General features: G+C 42.0%; 1 protein-coding gene across 1 annotated transcript in view; it reads left to right on the top strand.

Moving 5' to 3' along the window:
- LOC121868401 overlaps window positions 1–11247 on the top strand; it is an 89771-nt gene extending 78524 nt beyond the window's left edge. Inside the window, exon 3 of the mRNA XM_042369007.1 lies at window positions 7624–11247. Within this exon, the coding sequence (XP_042224941.1) occupies window positions 7624–8582 (959 nt within the window). The 3' untranslated portion in view covers window positions 8583–11247. The remainder of the gene's footprint in view (window positions 1–7623) is intronic.
- Window positions 11248–13168: the final 1921 nt, after the last annotated feature.

Below are 13168 nucleotides of genomic sequence, written 5' to 3'. Positions count from 1 at the left end.
GTGTAGAGCGTTAAGCCTATATCAGTAACGTGGCTATGTGTGTGTGTGTGTGTGTGTGTGTGTGTGTGTGTGTGTGTGTGTGTGTGTGTGTGTGTGTGTGTGTGTGTGTGAGCTCTTAATGCCGCTGTGGGCCGGGGTCATGACAAGCCTAAACTCTCCCCCATTTAATTTCCTCCCCCATGTGTGTCCCCATTACGATGATAGAGAGAGCACCCATGAGTTTAGTAAAATAGATGTGCCGTTTACAGGTAAGTGAGTCGATTAACGTGGTCAGTGTCTGGTAAATAAAAAAGGTTAATATTGAGTACTTTTATGACTGTGTCTATTATAGTCGATGCAAAAGCTATAACAAATGTTCATTAATGGTTTATAGAGACACCGTGCCGATTAAAGTGATCAGAATTCAATGTAATGAATGTAATGAAGACTTAGAAGAAGCGTCTCTTTTATGGCTGATGTGACAATAGCTCTAGAGGTCTATTAGGTCAAGTATGGTTGTTTATACGGGCCTTTTAGATATACCACGTGCCGATTAACTGGGCTTTTAGCTGGTGAACGCGAGGATGTCAACGTCTTTAATAATGCTGCTGACTCAATGTCTTGTTCATTAATTTTTACTATTGTGAACTCTCTCTCTCTCTCTCTCTCTCTCTCTCTCTCTCTCTCTCTCTCTCTCTCTCTCTCTCTCTCGTACTTATCTCCCTCCTCCTTCTTATACCAATACTTTCCTACCTCTACCTCCTCCTCCCTCCCTCCCTCCTTCTCCTCCCTCCTCCCTCCCACCCTCCCTCCCTCCCTCCCACCCACTTTCCTCCCCCTTCTTCCTCCCTCCTCCCACATCCTTCCCTCCTTCACCTACCTGCCTCCCTCCTCAATTAGCTTAAGATGAACCAGGTGTAATGGTGCCACAGATTTGGCACCTTGAGATAACTGTCACCTGCATAATTAACACAACTAATTAAGGTTTGCTAAGTGTGGGAGACGGTGTGTCGTGGGGAAGTGGACAGAGCCTTGGCGTGATACATGATGGCTGGATTCTGGTTCGATTATTATGTTAAAACTTGAAATCACGTGAAGATTAGACACTCCAGCTTATTTAACCTGAGGATTAAATACTCCAACGCTAACCTAACCTAACCTAACCTAACCTAGCCTAACCTAACCTAACCTAACCTAACCTAACCTAACCTAACCTGACTTAATCCCCAGGTAGCTATAGGGTGTTTAATCTTCAGGTGAAATAAGATGTTGGTGTCTAATTTTTAGGTTGAATCAAAATTTGTTCAGTTTTGAGCCTCAGGAATCGACTCCGGTTTCAATTCCTTTTGTGAAATATAAAACCGACTTGAAGGAGAGGAAAACCCAAGCTTAGGCATTGTAACTTGAGGACACACATTCGAATCCAGAAACTCGATACAGCTTTGGAATGTAGACTTATACGGTCGTGGCGAAGGGGAGAACTGAGTCTTCGTATTGTAACCTGAGGACACACGTTCGATTCCATGAGGCTCCTAGTGTATCTTTATGGAGCGTAGGAGATGAGGAGTTCGGATTCGGTTCCTGACACTCGATACTCCTGTTGTTGTGGTTAATGGGGCCGCCGTGGTGGAAGGAGGGGGGCAAGAGGTTAGTCAGTACAATTAGGTAACGTGGATTTCAACCTCGAACACCAGACACCTCTCTCTCTCTCTCTCTCTCTCTCTCTCTCTCCCTCCCTCTCTCTCTCTGTGGTGATAATGGTGTTGGTGGTAGTGCTTAGTGTTGCTTGACGTGATGGTGATGATGGTGATAATAGTGTTTGTGGTGCCTGCAGTGGTGGTGTGGTGGCGGGTGTGATGGAGTGGATTAAGGTGGAGTGGTGAGTAGTGGGTTTACGACGAAGCCCTACGACCAATCTCATATAGCTTGGTGGGATTGAGTAGAGCGTGACTGTCATGTTGATAATGTATACAAGTCTCTCTCTCTCTCTCTCTCTCTCTCTCTCTCTCTCTCTCTCTCTCTCTCTCTCTCCTTTCTCTCCTGTCTCCTACCTCCTCTCTTTTCTCTTCTATCTCCTCCTCCACCGCCCCTCCCCCACCCCACTTTCCCTCCCCCTCCCCTCCCTCACGGTTTCCATGGCAACTAGACGCCGTAAGACCCACACATCCTCCCCTTAAAGGTGCCTCCCCCCCTTCCTCCCTCCCCTCCTCCAACACTCCACCTTCTACCTCCAACACTCACTCCCCTAACCCCCAACACTTCCTCTCCTTGCCTCCAACACCCCCATTCTTTACTCTCGTACTCCCCAAACTATAAAGTCAGTGTTCATTCTACAACTGGGTCGACTTGGGGCGCCCCTCTAACACACACTAAACGCAGGAATACTCACTAGTTATATTATGAAAATATTATAGTGTGTTTTTCAAGAGGTAATTAATATCCAGATAACGTTTGTATGATCAACCTAATTGAAAAGAATAATTAGGGTCATTTCAGCCTCGTCTTTACCATCTGCTTGTATCGGTAATTAGATATTAAGTCGGGTCTTGCATACTGATTAGGAGAGAGATTCACCCAGGTATAGTTTAATTAGGGTGCACGGTGATTGGAGAGGGTGGTGATTGGAGAGGGTGGTGATTGGAGAGGGTGGTGATTGGAGAGGGTGGTGATTGCGACCTTAGGGTTAGGTTAGCGTTAGGTTAGGTTAGATCAGATTACGTAACGTTAGTTTGGTTTAGGTTAAGTTATGTTACGTTAGCGTTAAAATAGGTTAGGTTACATTAAGTTAGGTGGGTTAGGTTACTTAATCATTAGGTGAAATAACCATGATCTAACCTACTCTATATATGAACCCAAGACGTCACTCGATAGGTTTGTTTACATGGTGACGAAAAAATACGGTAAAAGCTCGCACAACAGGTGTATATCTACGTCATCATGGCAGGTATAAATATGGAAAAGGTCTTACACCGTCACCTGCCTAATGTGGGTATTGGGAAGCGGTACACGGCGTCCTTCTTGTCGATATCTCTCCCATGACAAGACCTGCCTGCTGGGGGAACCTCTGTGGACGAACAAGACGAAAAAGCTCCAATTTTGTATCATTTCAGGGTTGTTGTTTTTTTTTCCAAGGTTTAGTTAGGTTAGCGTTAGGTTAGAGTTATGTTAGGTTAGAATAGGTTAACGTTAGGTTTGGTTAGGTTACGTTACGTTTGCGTTAGGTTAGGTTAGGTTAGGTATTGTTCAATAATTAATGTCATTCTCTCCATCTTCCATGAAAAATATCCCAAGGGTATATTTCACTCGCGAGAAATATATATCACAAGAAGGGAAGAATAGCCACTGTGAGTATATTTCACTGTGCTCATCAACCAGCACTCCCTATGGCTCGATAGTGTGTGTGTGAGTGGGGGCATTATTTACGTATGATTAGGAGGTGAGAGGTGAGGGCAGTGGTGGTGAGAGGTGAGGGAATGGTGGTGAGAGGTGAGGGAGTGGTGGTGAGAGGTGAGGGAGTGGTGGTGAGAGGTGAGGGAGTGGTGGTGAGGGAGTGGTGGTGAGGGAGATGGAGGTGAAAGGTGAGAGATGAGAAAGCGAATAGAGTAGTAGTAGTAGTAGTAGTAGTAGTAATCGTAGCAGTAATAGTAGCAGTAGTCATAGCAGTATTAGTAGTAGTAGTAGTAGCAGCAGTAAGCATGACAACAAGATAATAGGAGACGAAACAATATCGAATTTAATACAAAAGAAACAAGAAAAATAAATAAAAATAAAAGTATTAGGTTCCTATTCCCCTATAGACTGTTCAGAAAAAAATAAAACGTGAATTCATGCGAGGAACAGACGGGTATCCCAGCCTTTATTGGAATATGGCAAAGAGGGCGTCACTTTATTGAGTCCCCCCTCTCCTGCTGGCCTTACCGTACAGTTTTCTTTGTTGTTGATGAGGGATAACTGTAGCAATCCAAAGCATCCCTCTTTTCTCACCTCTTGTGTTCTGTTCCCTTTCCTTCTCTTTCGTCTCTTTCCTTCCTTTCCCCTTCCCTCTCTTCTCTTCTCTTCTCTTCTGTTCTCTTGTCTTCCCTTCCTTTCTATTCCCCTCGTGTCCTTTCCCTTCCTTTCTATCCCCTCCTCTTTCCTTCCCGTATTTTTCCTTCTCTTTCCTCTTCTTCCCCTCCCTTCTCTTTCCTCCTCTTCCCCTCCCTCCTCTTCTCTCCCTTTCTCTTCCCTCCCCTTCCTAATTTTTTACTTTAATGAAAATGTAAACAAATAATACTTTAGGGTCAATTTACCTTATAGTGTTAGTGAAAAAATGCGTCATGGAAAGACAGTGAATCAGTGACCTCATTGTATCAGCTCCAGTAGAGGGTCTGTGTCTGTCTGTCTGTCAGTCTGTGTCTGTCTGTCTGTCTGTCAGTCAGTCTGTGTCTGTCTGTCTGTCTGTTTGAGGGAAATATTATGGTCACTATCACGACTAATGGAAGTGAATTGAGATGACTTTAAGAATAACCTGTTTAATAACTGTTAATGACCATTAATGACTGATGATGATAACTGATTACCACAAATGTTGACCAAGTGAAACCCAACTAAAAATAATAAGTATAATAATAAATAGGGGTTAGGTTAGGTTAGGTTAGGTTAGGGTAGGGTAGATTAAGTTAGTGTTACGTTAGGTTATCATTAACGTCTTAAACATCAGGATAAATAATCTGATGGTCGTTCCTAATCTCCAAATTGAACCAAATTACTGTACACAACGATCAGATAACAAACAACAAAATCAAAACACACAAATCAACCTAAACAACAAAATAATCAAAAGGCAACAGAAAACGGGAGACTACACAGTATAATCAAGGCAACAGAAAACGGGAGCTACAGTATAATCAAAGGCAACAGAAACGGGAGACAGCACAGTATAATCAAAAGGCAACGAAAACGGGAGACAGCACAGTATACCAGAAGGCAACAGAAAACGGGAGACAGCACGAGTATAACCAGAAGGCAACAGAAAACGGGAGACAGCACAGTATAACCAGAAGGCAACAGAAAACGGGAGACTACAGTATAATCAAAAGGCAACAGAAAACGGGAGACAGCACAGTATAATCAAAAGGCAACAGAAAACGGGAGACTACACAGTATAACCAGAAGGCAACAGAAAACAGGAAACAGCACAGTATAAATCAAAAAGAGCAAAGAAAACAGGAGACAGCACAGTATAAATCAAAAGGCAAGCGAAGAACAGGGAACTACACAGTATAATCAAAGGCAACAGGAAAACGGGAGACTACACAGTATACAGAAGGCAACAGAAAACGGGAGACAGCACAGTATAATCAAAGGCAACGGAAAGCAGGAGACTACACGGTATAATCAAAAGGCAACAGAAAACAGGAGACAGCACAGTATAATCAAAGGCAACAGAAAACGGGAGACTACACAGTATAACCAGAAGGCAACAGGAGACAGCACAGTATAATCAAACGGAAGGAGACTACACAGTATAATCAAAAGGCAACAGAAAACAGGAGACAGCACAGTATAATCCAAAAGGCAACAGAAAGAGCAGCTACACAGTATAACCAGAAGGCAACAGAAAACGGGAGACAGCACAGTATAATCAAAGGCAACAGAAACAGGAGACAGCACAGTATAATCAAAAGGCAACGGAAACCGGGAGCTACGAGTATAATCAAAAGGCAACAGAAAACAGGAGACAGCACAGTATAACCAGAAGGCAACGAAAACGGGAACAGCACAGTATAATCAAAAGGCAACGGAAAACAGGAGACTACAAGAGTATAACCAGAAGGCAACAGAAAACGGGAGACAGCACAGTATAATCAAAGGCAACGAAAACGGGAGACTACACGGTATAATCAAAGGCAACAGAAAACAGGAGACAGCACGAGTATAATCAAAGGCAACAGAAAACAGGGGACAGCACAGTATAATCAAAAGGCAACAGAAAACAGGAGACAGCACAGTATAATCAAAGGCAACGGAAAACGGGAGACAGCACAGTATAATCAAAGGCAACAAAAACGGGAGAGAGCACAGTATAATCAAAGGCAACAGAAAACGGGAGAGAGCACAGTATATTAAAGGCAACGAAACCAGGAGACTACACAGTATAATCAAAGAGCGCAAAACGGAGCTACACAGTATAATCAAAGGCAACAGAAAACGGGAAGCACAGTATAATCAAAAGCAACAGAAAACGGAGACTACACAGTATAATCAAAAGGCAACAGAAAACGGAGACTACGAGTATAATATCAAAGCAAAACGGAGACTACACAGTATAATCAAAAGGCAACAGAAAACGGGAGAGAGCACAGTATAATCAAAAGGCAACGGAAAACGGGAGACTACACAGTATAATCAAAAGGCAACAGAAAACGGGAGACTACACAGTATAATCGAAAGGCAACGGAAAACGGGAGACTACACAGTATAATCAAAAGGCAACAGAAAACGGGAGACTACACAGTATAATCAAAAGGCAACAGAAAACGGGAGAGAGCACAGTATAATCAAAAGGCAACGGAAAACGGGAGACTACACAGTATAATCGAAAGGCAACGGAAAACGGGAGACTACACAGTATAATCAAAAGGCAAAAGAAAACGGGAGACAGCACATTTCACTTTCCATATAGGCGTTGAGTGACAGACCTTTGAGCTAACGTCCAATCTAATATTCCTCATTCTCTAATACTTCTCTCGATGTTGTCCAGCTTCGTCTTGGGCAGAAGGTAAGGTAGCAGAGGACCTCACAAGTTGAAGGGAATATTGATTGAAATTTGGTATACCTGTAGTGGGTTAGGTTAGGTTAGGTTAGGTTAGTTTAGGTTGGGTTAGGTTAGGTTAGTTTAGGTTAGTTTAGTTTAGTTTAGTTTAGGTTAGGTTAGGTTAGGTTAGGTTAGGTTAGGTTAGGTGATATTTGCTAATGGATTATATGATGATTAGACCTCACCTCCACCTCCCCTCTACTTCCTCTCCTACTCCCCACCTCCTCCCCTCCTCCTCCACTCCATCTCCCCTCCCCTTCCTCACCAGATTATTTCATTGGATGACTAATCTAGCTTGATTTAATTTTGTCTTATCTAAACCTAATCTCGCTTAATTTAATCTAATCTCTTTGAACATGATGCTGTTTTAAGGGAGATTGGCGAAGTGGCATTAATAATTGGATGTTATAGTCAGACAAAGGTGTTTGGATAAATTCTTGTACAGGTCGATTTAGCGAGACTGACAGCGAGATTGTGTGTGTGTGTGTGTGTGTGTGTCTCGTCAACAATTAAAAATAGTTGAAAAAACAGGATGCAAATGGCGGCCAGTTCCATCATGCGGGTAATTTTTGCTCTTTTTTTTTTTAAGTAAGTCAAAGGTCGGTGGACATTGTGTGTTTACGTTGGTAGTTTATGTGTTCTATCACCAGGTGGCAGCACTGTCTAAATGGAAATGAGTCACGCTGTGTACCTAAACTAAGCTGTCCATACTAACTTGACCTGATTTTTCCAAACCTAACCTAACCTAAACTAACTTAAACTCCCAAACTAACTTGACCTGATTTAACCTAACCTACCCTAACGTGACTGTGTTGCAGGGAAAGTACTAACTATGTTGTGTGTTGCAGGGAACGTGTTGGTGGTGAACGTGATGTTGGCTGGGCTGGTGGTGAGCTCGGGTGTACTGCCGTCGTGGGTGGTGGCACTGCTTGCTGGTTGGTCACGGCCGACACCCGTGTGTTGTGCATCATGGCTACTTACCACCCTGGCCGCCCACGCCACCCTGCTTACTTTACCGTCCCTCGCCTGGGAGAACTCGGCACGGGTAGCGGGTCGTAGTGTGGGCGTGGCGATGCTGGCCGTCATGGTGGGCGTATCTTGGGTTTCTGCGCTCGTCATCACCATCACACAATGGATGACGGGCCTGGCGCCCATGCATTGCGCCCAAGGACCCCCGGCCCGCCCCTCCTCCCACATGGCCTTCACGTCGGCAGTGGGTGTGGCACTGGTGGCGGTGCCGCTGGTGACAGCTCTCAGTATACACACACACACACTGCTGGCGGGGCGGGGAGGACCCAGGCGCCCCATGCCCCCCACCATGAAGCCCCCGCAGGCCCTCACGCGGGATCTGGCCCTCACCGGCACCAACCTGGTGGTGACGGCGGCGGCCGGGGGATGCTGGGTGGCCGGTGTGGCCGGGGACTGGTGGACAGACGACCCTCTGAGGACGGGCGTAGCCTGGTTACCCATCGTGGCCGCCACGGCCTCCAGCTTCATCTACGCCGCCCACAAGCCCTTCCGTGAGGCCTACGTCCAGCTGTTCCACTATTGCTGCTGCAAGACCTCCGTCTCACTCTCCCGCCGCGGTCGGGGTGGGGAGGCCGCAGCAGCGGCGGCCGCCGCCGCAGCAGCAGCGGCGCGACCAGCCAGTGACGTACGCGTGCATATCATCCCAGGCTACAACATGTACACTACCGCCTCCGCCCGCGATCACCGCCCACCCACCCACGCCCACGCCAAGATCCCCAGGAGCAAGGAGTCGCGCCGCCCTAAACACCATCACAAGAAAGACGTGTACGAGCTGTAGATCCTCCACCCACCACCCTCACTCTCCTCCAGTGATCCTTAACCCCTGTGCTCCCTCCCCACACCCGTCCACCACAACACCCTCCTGTCCTCTCCCTCCCTCTACCCATCTGTCCCTCAGTCAGTCACCGTCCTGCCCAACACCTCCCATAAATTACAGCCAACCACACACACACACACTACAGAACGTAACACGTATCATCCATCACTACTACAGAACGTAACACGTATCGTCCATCACCACTACAGAACGTAACACGTATCATCCATCACTACAGAACCTAATATATGTCATCCATTTTGACCACATAACCATCTGCTTGAGTACGATGGCTTAAACCCTGAGTACAGTGTCATCTTCCTCAAAAGTATATGCTATCGTACTCAAGGAGCTCAGTCATAGTACTCACGGAGTTTGGGTTTACAAGAGCAATTGAAATTGTTTTGTATATTTAATGTCATTATTATTATTATTATTATTATTATTGTATTGTTATTATTATTATTATTATTATTATTATTATTATTATTATTATTATTATTATTATTATTATTATCTTAATAATTCTTCATTTGTGTTTATATTCACTATACATCAGATGCTATGAACATTCTTCCTTTGTTTATATGCGATTAAGAAACAAGTGAGCATCAGGTTCAGTGAGTTAAGTCCGTATTCATAGTGTTTATAAACTTAACCGACATGAGATCCAATATAAGGATTTGTTGTCCCTCTCTTACAACTCTCTATGTCAACTTGATGTGGAATATAAGGCGTATATACATAAATGTGAGTATTTACAGTTTATATACACGTATCCATGTCATATATATATCCACAGTACCTAATCATACGCCATATTTCCTTGCGCCCGTTTTCGGAACCTTGGCGCGATTTCTAGACGTGGACAGAACAGTTTGGGAATTTTGTAATATGGCGGATTATTATGATATGGTTTTTAGATATTCAATTTAACCTGACCATCTCAAATAGCAGACCAATCACGTGTCAGATAGCCCCCAACCAATCATATATCAGATAGCCCCCAACCAATCATATATCAGATAGCCCCCAACCAATCATATATCAGATAGCCCCCAACCAATCATATATCAGATAGCCCCCAACCAATCATATATCAGATAGCCCCCAACCAATCATATATCCTAATTAACGATGACGATAACACAATCTGATAATTGACGATGATGATAATGTAATAATGGTGATGAAGATAATGTGTATGATGATAATTTGTACAACATATGGGTGATAGTATGTCACCTGTATGTGTTTTGTTATACAGGTGACACAACTCCCAATTAGTGTACTGTAGACTGTGTACATTATAACCCAGATGACGTAGAGGATTAAGTCAACCAATTAACAGTTATATATGTATTAAGGGGTTTAAATATGGCATGAAACGAAGACTACACACACACACACACACACACACACACACACACACACACACATATATATACACACACACACACACGTACGTTCCAAAAATCCAACCATGCATAATATTGAACCCCTTGCTATGGTCTCTTTAACTCTTTAAGGACGATGGTTTAACAAAACTCTCTTAAAATATTTATCCCCCTTCAAGATACCTTAAACCATCGTCCTCAAAGGGTTTAAATATATATAAAATGGTTTAATCTCCTGCATTTTGAACAACTTATGGCTATTTTTGTGAAGTATGATACGTAGTAGAGGAAGAAAAAAAAATACTGATGTAATTGTGTTAAGTACAAAGTTATTTTTTCATCTGTAGTTGACTTTAGGAAGGTAGGTGAATACAGTACTATAGAGAGTTCTTATTGTGGACTCACTTGGGCGTTGGGAAGTGGTTGAACCGATCTGTATAAGGATGTGTAATACTATGTGGGTTCGTTATAAGCTATGGCAATTCGTTATAAGCTATTGCAATTCGTTAAAAGCTATTGCAATTCGTTATAAGCTATGGCAATTCGTTATAATCTATGTTAATTCGTTAAAAGCTATGGCAGTTCGTTAAAAGCGATAGAATTTCATTTAAAACTACAACCATTCTTAAAAACTATGTCCATGGTTTTAAAATCTATTTCCAACGGTAAAAAAAGCTATGTTAGTTTGGTTAAAAAGGTATTCAACAATTAGCTGAAAGGTTTATCTGGTAGGTATAGCTTTGATAGGCTGTCAAGACCCTCATGGCAAAGTAGCTTTAAAACATATCAAGTTACTCAAAAGACATGCCAAGCTATAAATCACGTCAGGTACTCAAAAGCTATGTCAGTCGAAAGCTGTGTTCTCTCTATAGCTGAAAAGGTGTGTCTAGTGTAGTGAAGAGTTGATTGGAGACTTTTTAACGGGTGTGGGGTAATGAACAGGTGTGTAGTAGTGGACAGGTGTGTAGTAGTGGACAGGTGTGTAGTAGTGGACAGGTGTGTAGTAATGGACAGGTGTGTAGTAATGGACAGGTGTGTAGTAGTGGACAGGTGTGTAGTAATGGACAGGTGTGTAGTAATGGACAGGTGTGCCCAGTAGAGTAGACCAATGCAGGAAGGAAACACGGGAAAGAACTCCTCGCTTTCACTCCACTTGACTGAAACTTCGCAAGAGACTGAAAGAAAAAAAAACACGAACCTCAAAGAAAACTAAAAAAAAAAAAAAAGAACGATCCCTTTCACAAACACTAAAAAACGCGACCCCTTTCACAAACACAAAAAAATTAAACTCCCATTAATACCTCTACATAAACCGTATCCGCTCTGAAATTCAAAGCGTCACTCATTAAAATTTGACTCGCAAAGTTGAACAATAGATGAACAATAGAAGAGAATAGACTTTGCACTATACTGATTAATTATCCATATACAGTCAGTCAGTCCCCTTCACTCGTGCGTTTACAGGAACTCGTCAGGATCTGTGCAATGTCTCAACCCTGTGTTTGTTTACATTCTACAGAAGGAAACTCGCAATAATAAACATTCTATGGAATCAAATTAAAACCGCATTAAATCAAATATTTTAAAGGGAATGATTTGTGGAATGTTTATATGACGAGTCCCTGTAAACGCACTCGTGAATTGGACTGTACCTAATGCAAAATATTCAGGACTTTTTAACGAATATTACCGCTTCAGATACAACGACAACATGAGATTTAAATTCAGATATTATATACGTGTTTAAGAGTACAATTACATCATTTTATATATCCAAGTACGAGTGTATAGAAGTTCCAGAGATGCATATTTATAAGAGCTAAATAGTAAATACCTCTAGTAAAAAAGCTCTCTCATCTACTCGCCCCCAACACCACCTACTCACCCGCGAGTCCTTCCCGTCATTCCTTCCGGCAAAAATCACCAACTCGCTGCGAATCACGTATACTGTTGTGACGTCATCAGCACCTCTGAACTTAGCGCTGGGTTGATGGTTCATTATCCATGTATTAAGGTGTTTGTATCTCACTCCCTAAGATAGATAGATCAAAGGATAAAAATACCAAACGAAGGAGAGAGAGAAAACAGGAGAATAAAATAACTGGGACCAAAGTTAGAATACTGTACAGATACGAAGAATGAATAACCGATAACAGAGAGAGAAAGAATGATACAAGACAAAAAATATAGAACGGCGGGAAATCGTCTAAACACAAATAGAAAGAAAATATTAAAATTAAAATAAAATTAGAAAACGGGAAATGAAGAGAAAACGTGGATAATGAATTTCAATGGATAACTTGCCTATAGTTCATGAAGGAAGGAAGGCTGATGACGTTGTAACTATTGAATGAGAGAAAAAAAATAATAGCCTTAACTTTTAAAATAATATATAAAAAAAAGTTCTTATAGTAGTGAGTACAAGAATAATGAATTTCAGGTGACTATATTTTGATAAATTTCCCTCAGAGGAAATTTCTATACGGAATAGAACCGAGTTTAATGAACGAATACAATAATTATGTTTATGGGGTCAAGTTGAGCATTATTATACAGTACATACAAGACCTGTTTATATACGGACCATTATCGTTAAGGTATCATGAGAAGAATTATATAAGGTGTTGTACTGACCATTATTATAACAACACAAACGGCATAATTTTGAGAATCCCAGAATAATTAATGACATGGTACATAATTATGATGCAGTTGTTAATATTTAAGTATACAGGTATTTATTCGTATTCATTTATACATATCAAAACTAAACACTCGCAATGACGTCATCAGACTACCTTTTAATGCAACAGGAAATTAAATTTATACCAAGAACTAATTTTTTTCCATCTCGTGTGCAACAATAATTATACTTGATTAATATCTTGGAATGATTATAGATTTTTCTTGATTTTTTTATAGATATATATTATCAATATATAAGATCTTGTTTACATTAGAAGATAGAGAAATGGGTTATTAAATTATAGGTAACCTGGTATCTCTCTCACTCTCTCTCTCTCTCACACACAGCGTATAGGAAGCAAGTGTTGTAGAAAATATAGATTTGACGTCTAGAGAAGATTATCTCCTCTCTGACGTTGAAATATATCGTGTTCTCTCGTGTACAGTTTTATGGGGGATACTTTA

Source organism: Homarus americanus, unplaced genomic scaffold (genome assembly GCF_018991925.1).
Source record: "Homarus americanus isolate GMGI-L3 unplaced genomic scaffold, GMGI_Hamer_2.0 scaffold19318, whole genome shotgun sequence".
Lineage (NCBI taxonomy): Eukaryota > Metazoa > Arthropoda > Malacostraca > Decapoda > Nephropidae > Homarus > Homarus americanus.
Note: the sequence above shows the minus strand (reverse complement) of the source record. Positions and strands in the feature narration are given on the sequence as shown.